General features: G+C 39.1%; 1 protein-coding gene across 1 annotated transcript in view; it reads right to left on the bottom strand.

Annotated features, from left to right (window-relative positions):
* Positions 1-9,110: 9,110 nt before the first annotated feature.
* Positions 9,111-9,697, bottom strand: part of RBMXL2 (RNA binding motif protein, X-linked like 2) — a 1,140-nt gene continuing 553 nt past the window's right edge. Inside the window, exon 2 of the mRNA XM_008053905.1 lies at positions 9,111-9,696. Coding sequence (XP_008052096.1) covers positions 9,111-9,696 — 586 coding nt within the window. The remainder of the gene's footprint in view (position 9,697) is intronic.

Genomic DNA, 9,697 nt, shown 5'->3' with positions numbered 1-9,697 from the left:
TTAAAAATTACTTCAAATCATACCTAAAAAAAATTTAGTCATTTGGAATTCATTTTGATGTATAACGATGATAAGATATATATATATACATACATACATACACACACACACACATATACATATATATATGTATATATCCAAAGTTGTTAGACAATGAAATCAGCATCATTTATTGAATTTTTCCCTACCAATTTGAATACCTATATACTTCTGGATATACTTCTATCTTTTCAACTGTACATAATGCTCAGTATCTGATTATATGAGGACTTCTGGTTGAAGTCATAAGCACCATACAGCCATAAAGCCCAGATCCTCGAGCTAAAGTCCTAGGGAGCAGGTACAATGGAGGAAATAGGAGGCCGCAATCCTTGAGCTTTTGGTGACATCTAGTGGACTATTATCATATGGTAACTTCCATTTAGTATCAAGAAGTATACTTTTCTCCATTCAGTTTCTTATTCCACTAGGGCAATTTTAAATACAAAGAAAGTAAGCCTTATTACATATAGGATGGTCTTCTCCCTCCAACCTTTCTCTCCGCTCCATCCTTCAGGTGCCAGGGATATAATAGTCAAGTACAGCTCAGATCACCACTCCTGTCTTCAGCACTTTCAATGGCTTCTATGTAAATTAGTAGAGATGAGAAATAAAATCAACAGACACAAGGACAATCCTAAAATTAACTACAAATAGAAAGAAATGAACCTAGCTGTATTTAAAGTGGCTAACAAACATATACTAAAGAAAAGCTTCCCTGTTTCAAGGAAAATCTCAAAATTCACCACCTCTGGAAAGCCTTCTCCTAATCAAAATGAATTCGGTTGCTTAGCACTTGCCTGTGCCTATTTCACAGCATTTCTTTCACTGTTTTGCATTTTAGATAGTTTGGTTCAGAACAATTTGTCACTACACTAAGCTGCAAGTACCTGAAAGATAAAGGCACTGTCTGGTTCATCTCAGATTCAAACAGCCCTGGTGCCTCTGAAGAGTCACATTCTCTGTACACTTGGCTCTGGGCTTTTACAGGGGGGCATTTCAGCGCACACATAATTAATTCCAGAGCATTAATCCAGCCAATCCATGTGAGTTTCCCAACTGCTACATTTTATCTGTTGATTTTTTTTTTACTGGCTTGACATTGAACTGAACTCATATTCTCTGCCTTTCTTATTTGTTGGTTCACACTTTGGTATCCCTCACTTCTACTCTCCTGGTAATTAATCTCAAAATATGCCCTCTTAAATTAATATCTGTTAGTGGGTCATCTTCATTCTTTCACCTTCTATATAATGTAAACAAACTCTCAGCAAAAACTATCTTGATGTCAAAAGAGAAGAGCAACATGAAAACCAGTCTCCATTCTCTAAGAGCTTACTATGTGCTACATGCTTTTTACATATAATATCATTTAATTTTCTTACCCATTCTTCCCATCTCTGTTGTCCTATGCTACACAAGCATTTATTAACATGCCTCATAGTGCTATGTACCTCTCTTTCATAGTGTCTATCATAGTAAAATGTTACTTTTGTATATGACAACCAAAGTCTATTTTCCTTTTTGAACATTAATCTATTTGAGGATTAAAAACTTCTACTTTTGCTCACCAATATGCCTCAATTGCTTAGCTAAAAGTAAGGATTACCTTATCTGAAACTAATCCCCCAGCAGACAGGCCTCCTAGAAAAGGATTGGCCTTCTGCAAGGTTCACTGGAAACTGGCTGTGGCCCATTTTTTAATGCAGTCAATCAAAGTTTGCATCACAGCTTGGACCACAGTTGTCCCCCCTCAGCTATGTTGTTAGTGTGTTCCCAATCATGAATGATGATACAGCAATTCCTGCCACTAGTTTGCTATGTCATACACCTTCAATTGCCAACACTTTTGACTCCAGTCACTCAACACTTTAGCAAAGGTGTTATTCAGAGTAACATCTTCACAGCCCCCACTTATATTCTCTCTCTCCCTTCTCCAGCTCTTAACAGCTAGGCCTGGCCAAACACCTCTACTAAGGCTGCATCTTTTTTTTTTTTTTTTTAAGAGATAGAGCTAGGAGTGCAGTGACACCATCGTAGCTAACTGCAGCCTTGAACTGCTCTCAAGTGAACCTCCCATCTCAGCTTCCCGAGGAACTGAGACTACAGGCATGTACTACCACACCTGGCTAATTTTTTAATTTTTATTTTTATAGAGACTGGGTCTCCCTATGTTGCCCGAGCTGGTTCTCTACTTCCTGGTCTCAAGCAAACCTTTGCCCTCAGCCTCCCAAAGTGCTAGCATTACAAGCATGAGCCACCATGTTCTGTTGCCATTTTTAATCTGTCTGAAGGAAGATATGTTATTATCAAGGCCTCAACACGCACAAATCCCCAGCCATGAACTCTAAATGACAAGAGAGTTAGAGCTAATGTTCTGCCATGACATTTTTCTAATTTATCCTAAACTCTAATTATTCCTGGGTAGAGGCTGGAATTTCCTATATTACATAACTCAAAAGCCCCATAGCCCAAATGTAGGAATAGTTCTCTCAAAGCTGATGTCCAGTCCTGCTACCTCTATTAATTTCCCTATAAAATATATCTGGGAAACTAGCAACTGCTACTCCTCTGTCTCTGTGAATCTTCCTTAGTGAACATTAGTCTAGCAGTCATGTATGTGTGCTGCTTTGCTGTTTGCCTTGCTAAGATGATTTTAGCACAGTGCTTGACATCTGATGGGTGCTACAAAATAAACATGAGATCTAGTGAATAAACAGATAGATAATCTCATGAGGTGAGTAATCGTGTCCCTTTTTCATAGGTAAAGGAAACAAAGCAACGAGTGATTAATTAATTTGACTAAGATCACCCAGTTAGTGAATGGTAAATATAAGATTTGATTCACATGTACAAGATACTATATTACTTATCCTAAATCACTACACTCTACTGCAACTCAGTAACTTCCCTAAATGCACCAAGCCCTGAGTCAACTGTAAATAACAATGAAACAATATTAATAGCCATATTTGTAAAAAAAAAAAAAAAAAAAATCCAGGCATTGTACTAAGTACTTTATTTATGGGGTAAAATTGAGTCTCAGCCAATTATGTCAGAGAGTAATAATTCTAAACCCTACTGCATTTGGAGGAATCATGGCCTTGATAACAACATCTATCTGACTCACGTCAGACTGAGTCTGTTGATGGAAGTTTTGGTCCCCCTAGCTGTCAAGAGGAGGAAAAGGCAGAGGCAGCCCAAAATTAAGTGGGTTGTAAAGAGTCAAGTATGTCTCCAAGATTTCAGGTTCGGTGAATACAGTTTGCATAAGTACAATAAAACTCTCAAGCTAGGGCCAGGGGTGGTGGCTCACACCTAAAACCCCAGCACTCTGGGAGGCCGAGGTGAGAGGATTGCCTGAGCTTATGGGTTTGAGACCAGTCAGGGCAACTTGGTGAGACCTCATTTCTACAATTAATGAAAAATTAGCCGGGGTGGTGGCATGTACTTGTAGTTCTAGCTACTTGGAAGGCTGAGGCAGAAGGATCACCTGAGCCCAGCAAGTTGAGACAGAGTGAGACTCCAACTAAAAACAAAAACAAAAACAAAAAACAACCCCCCCAAATCCAAAACTCTCAAGTTGAACTTTTCTAAATACTTTGAGTACAGAAGCAATTTTATTGAGTCTAAAAATGTTAAGTTCCAAAGGAAATTCTGTGCTACTGCTTTGTGTGGACTGCTACGCTGCTATCATGTATTCCAGGAACTGTGCTGCGTGGCTTTATTTGCATTGAACTATTTAAAACTTCCACAAACATTATGAAAATGTATCATCACCACCACTTGCACATGAAAAAAACTGGAGGTCAAAAATTTTAAGAAAATTATCCAAGCTACATAAATAACAGAATTAAGACATATACATATGACTAAAGGATTATTTATCTCTCTACTACAAGTGGCTCCAAACATTATGGGAAAGATTTACTACTTCTTCCTAATGTTTTCCCTAAAAATTTCCTAATAGGTCTTCATATTTTTCATTTTCCTTGAACATTTTACTAAATATTATAGTGAGCTACATTCAATAGGGTCATCATTGCTATGTACAAGGGGGAACCCAAAAAACCCAGAATTTATTTATAAAAAATTATGTATTTATTTTTACATTTAAACTTCAGTGACCTTCAAAGTACTCTCCATTTGATGCAATACACCTATCGAGATGTTTTTTCCACTGCTCAAAAGTTTTTAAACTCATCAATTTTGATGCCTTTTAGTGCTTCTGCCATTTTTTGTTTTTCTTCCACATCTGCAAACCATTTCCCTTTGAGGACTTTCCTCATCCAAGTAAACAAACAAACAAACAAAAAAGTGGCTTTGAGCAAAATCCAGTGAATTGGAAGGGTGGGGTACAGGGGTCAGAAACTGCTGAACACTCAGTGCAGTGTGGGCAAGTGTGTTGAACTGCTGCACATTGTGTATATCCCTCATTATGAAATGGGCAAAAGCACTGAAAGACTCTCAAGAAAAAAAAAATCACTAAAGGCAAATGCAGCCCCTCACAACAAAGCTACCTGGCACACTGATGCCAATAGGTTCCTAGAACACGTACCTGGCAAGAGAAGCTTGTACTACAAGGAGTCCACTCTCCAATTTTATATATATATATATATATATATATGTATGCATATATATATATATACATATATATATATATATATACATATACATATATATATATCTGGGTTTTGGGGGGGGTTGTAGTTCCTCTATTTTTTTGTGCCTGATACCCTTATTCAATGTTACTCACAAAATATTTAGACACAATCATTTTAAAATCATTCTCAGACATGCTACACTTTAAGATAAATTATTATCAGAATTAACTTCACTGCACAGGGAACATGCTTAGATATCATGTGTGCACAGAAAGAGCAACACAGCCTGATTCTGCTTTGGTGAGTTCTTAAATATGCCCCAAAGAGAAAAATATTTGTGAAAAAGTAAATTTCTGCAGAGGAAGAGAAGGAAAGTCACATCACCTTTAAGGTAAAGGCTAAAAGAGAGGGAGCATAGAAGCCACATAAAGGCTGAGAATTGTTAGAGGCCCTAGTTAGGAGAAATGCAGGCAGAACAGGCTTCTCTATCTCACCTGGCCTGAGGTAAGGGGGAAAAGGAGCTATTGCCCATAAGAGAAAAAGAAAAAGGATGTCCTCCTCCAGCACTTTTTCAGATAGCTCCAAGAACCACAGTAAGATTCAGGTTGTGTGAAGAAATGGAAGATGCTCAGGCCTCACCTGGTGGGGATTTGGTAACACTATAAGTTGCCACATAGAGTCTGAATGCTCCTGGAACCATTTTGGAAATCAGAATGGTGAAGATGGGGTCTCAGGCATAAGCCAAGAAAAGTACAAGATTTTTAAATTTTGCTCCTTGGGTGAGTTCTGGTAATAAGTTGTCTCTCTCTCATCATTATGAAAGTGACAATAAAGAGTTCTCAATTGATTAGATCTCTGCCATAGTTCTCCACAAAGGTAGCTCTAATATATTAATGTCCCCTCCCCACCAAAATCGGGGCTGTTGTATTATATACGTACATGAGAAATTCATAGCTTTTGTATGCTCCAGACTCTTGAACTCATCTAAGTTCCAAATGAGTCTTTTTTTTTTTTTTTAATTTAAATCAATAATAGTTTCAATATACAGGAGAACTACTCTGCAGAAATATCTTTTCTGTTAAGGATTACAATTTGAAACAATTAAAGGGAAAAACTGTACCTTCCTCTAAGATCTGGTTCTCAGGTATGCAAGTTTTACCCTTGCAGTTAAGGTGAGCAAACTGCCAGTACAGTCCAGGATAGGAAGGTTCTAGAAACCGAGTCAAACATAAGGAGTCACCCATATTCATGAGAGAACGAAGCCAGAAAGGAGAGTCATTGTCAAAATAAGAGTTTTGCATGAGTTTCAGAATGATCATAAACATTCTTGAGTAGTTATAAGCTGAATGCTGTGCAAAGCTGTTTCTCATGTTAAAATATGTATTATGAAATATTTTGGACTTTTAGAATCAAAGAGAAGCCAGTGTATAGACCACAGAAATGTAAGATGTTAAACCTGCCAGTTTTGCTTAAGATCCAGCACTTTTAAAGAAATAAAACATTACAGATTTAACCACAGCCTACTCCTCATCCCACCTTTTCCCTTTCCTCATCCTAAATATCCTAATATTTTATGTATCACTCCAATCATATTTTTGTTCTTTTTTACTATACCTATGTTTATGCGATGTGCCTTTTTCACCAAATATTTTGATATTTACCCATGTTGACACATGTGGATCTGGTTGATTCACATTAGCTTCTGCATTGAACTTCCATATAAGAATCATTCTCAGTTGATCTACTCCAGGTAGACTGTTTATACTTTTTTAACATCCAAGAGTGCTTTATGGACCCATCTTGCACACATATCCTTGTGAACATGTGTAAGTTTCTCTAAGTCTTTTCCTTGAAACGGAATTTCTGGATCATAAGGCATGTACCCTCCAATTTTACTAGGCATTGCCAAAATTATTTCCAGTGATTTTTGTCAACTTGTACATCTGCCAAAAAGATACGAATTCTTTTGCCCACTTTTTCCTTTTTTTCTCTTATTGACTTTTAAGCATTCTTTTGGAAGTTACTTCAATGCAAATGTATTCTTCCAATCTATGGTTTGCCATTTTGTTTTGTTAATATTATCATAGAACCTTAATAATGATGTGGAAAATTTTATCAACATTTTCCTCCTAGGTTTGTGCTTTTTGTATCTTAAAAAGCAATCTACCCCAGTGTGGTGAATGCATTTCTTCTTTACTTTCTTCTAAGTGTTTAAAGTTAAAAAATTTCCAAGTTAAAAAATTTCCTCTTCACATTTATGTCTTCAAAACCATCTAGCATGTATTTTTCTGTGTGTGGTTAGAAAATTTCATTTTATCTTTTTACAGAAATCTTTTTAAAAAATTCATTCTGCCACCAATGACTTTTAAATATATCTTTCCTATTTTCCTACAGAAGTAGGCCTGTTTCTAGGCACACAATTTTGGTCTACTGACCTCTCTATCCCCATCTGTTAGTACCATAGTTTAAATTGCTATAATTTGATAATCAATGTTGGCATTATCTGTAGGGTCTTTCCTAACTACTGCTTTTCATATTGCTTTGGCTCTTCATTTCATCATGTAAACCTTGGAATTAGCTACATCTCCCATTTTCTCCTTTTTTTATACCCATTTCTTTTTGTTGGTGGTGAAATGAAGTTTTTTGTTTTTTCCAGTTTGTGGCTAGTTTACCAAATCTTTTATTTAGTATTCCATCGTTGACCAACACAAATAAATGGTGTTATTAGGAAAGAGGGGAGGGGAGCTGTGTGAAACAAACATGCTGTATTGCCTTCCCAAATTAATTTGGTGAGGTTGAGGATAGTTATGATAAAGTCTTCCCAACCATGAACATACGAATCTCCATTTAGTTCTTCTTCTATGTTCTTTAATAAAGAGTAACAATTTTTTTTTCCATAAAGATCTTACACATTTTTGCTAGATTAATTCCTGGAATTAACTTTAAAAATTAATCTTGACAATTTTTTGTGCTATTTCTTGCATTTGATCTTCTTGGCCACTAGTGTGTCCTCTCCTTTAATTCACCTACTTTACTATTTTGTCAAAAAATCATGTTAAGATTTGTGTATGTGTGTTGCATTCAGATTTTTTTTTTGATGCTCTCCAGATATTCATGTTTCCTCCAGCAATTATTACACTGAACATGGGTTCCCCGTCGTTTAACCTGATTATTTCCTTCTCTAGTTGGTACAGTCCCTTGACTATACAATTACCTTCTTCTCACATAATTTGGGGAATTCCACAGATGCTGAATGAAAAAGGTGTTTCTTGCCCTAAGCTTTGGGTGAAAAGAGGAATTGTTACGTTCCTCCAGAAGTCTCCTGGAGGAAGACTCTGACCTTTTTCTGCTCAAGCCCTTCTCCCCACCTGAAGACTAGGGAACTCTCAACCCATCCAACTACTTGCCTTTTGTGGGCAGGAAGACCCAGCCCCTTCAGACCAGTTTGAAATCCTCAGAGGTTGAAACGCCAAGCTTTTTCAGAGATGATCTGACCTTTGCTGAACTCCAAAGCTGCTCACATTTGATGTCTCCACCCCTAAGGGAAGAAGCCCAATTTTTTTCCAGGGGAGTCAACAGATGGCTCTAGAGCTAAAGGCAAGTAGCTTGGAGTTAGAAATAGAAGACATTATGATCCCCAAATCCACCACTGGTGTGTTTTCTACTTGTTTCTTAATAATTTGTTGGTGGCAAAAATGAATGCTAGAAATTGATTTTTTTTCCCAGCTTTATGGTTGGTTGGCCAAATCTTTAAGTTAGTATTCCATCATTGTTCAAAACATGAATTGTATTTTTAAGAACAAAGGGACAGGACATCCTGCAGATTCCCAAAGAAAAGACTAAAAGGCAAAATATGGCCATAAGTATCCTTTTTTTTTTTTTCTTAATCGTTTACTGAATGAGCACAATTTTCTTTACATAGGCGCCTAATTGCCTTTTGTTGTTGTTGTGGGTTGCTTGGTTTTTAATACTGGGAACATTAAGATTCAAGATTCAGTTTGAAAGATGCCCAGAAATTTTAAGGGTAGCATACACCAATCCCTCCCACACTCCCCCCAAAATGTAGTTGGTTTGAAAGGGCAGAATGATCCATTTTTCCATTGTAGGTGAGCAGATGTTTATGAAAGATCTTATAACCGTTTGTCTCATTAATCATGAACATTAGACGGTAAGATGCCATTAGGAGAATTTCTACTTGGAAATATAAGAAGACGAGTACGCAGGTTCAAGTCTTATACTTTTAACATGAGCTTGTTGAAAGAAACGTTAACAATTCCAAAACGAAATCAAACGAATTTTAACTTTTTCCTCCCAAAAAGCATAAAAATGGAGAGGAACTTAACAGGACATGCTTAAAAGGTGAAAACAACTCTTCTTCGTACTACCAGTCCTTGGGCGGTTTCCATGGGACGAGTTCTTCTCTCTCTTGGTGTCTCTGGAAGGGCTCCGGTCCCAAGTCTGTTCCTATCAGTATCTGCTCCTGCCTCCCCCTCTTTCCAGGCGGCCTCCGCCCCGGGGCACTCGGCGGCCCGACCGGCTGTAGGAATCACGCGGGGGCGCGTACCCCCTTTCCATGGACGGAGGGAGCCCGCGATCCGGTCTGCCCACCCGCTCTCGGCCCCTCGAGTAGCGGTCACTGCGGCCGCTGCCGTAACTGTCGCGGCCGCCGCTGTAGGCGTCGGGCGAGCAGCCGCGGTACTCCTCGTAGCGGCCGCCTCCTCCTCCTCCGTAAGATGGCGGGGGCCCCCGCGCCGGCGGGGCGCCGCGCGGGTCCCCGTAGCTCTCAAAGAGATCTCGGTAGGAGCCTCCGCTCGGGTGATCCGTGTAGTCACGGTCGCGACCCCCGTAGCCGTCGCGGTCGCCGTAGCCTCTCGAGGGACAGTCGTCCCGGGCACCGGGGTGGCCGTAATCGCGGTAGGTGTACTCTCTGGGCGAGGGGGCGAAATCCCGGGGGTCGCGGTAGTCGCGGCTCGAGTAGCTATCTCTGGGCGAGTAGCCCTCCTCCCTCGGGCCCAGGTAGGGGTCGCGGCGCGGGGGCGGCGGCTCCCGGCGCA

This window comes from Carlito syrichta, unplaced genomic scaffold (assembly GCF_000164805.1).
Source record: "Carlito syrichta isolate Samal-C Ts95f unplaced genomic scaffold, Tarsius_syrichta-2.0.1 Scaffold288845, whole genome shotgun sequence".
In the NCBI taxonomy this organism is placed as follows: Eukaryota; Metazoa; Chordata; class Mammalia; order Primates; family Tarsiidae; genus Carlito; species Carlito syrichta.
The sequence above is the reverse complement of the archived record's forward strand: the minus strand, read 5'-3'. Positions and strand labels throughout refer to the sequence as shown.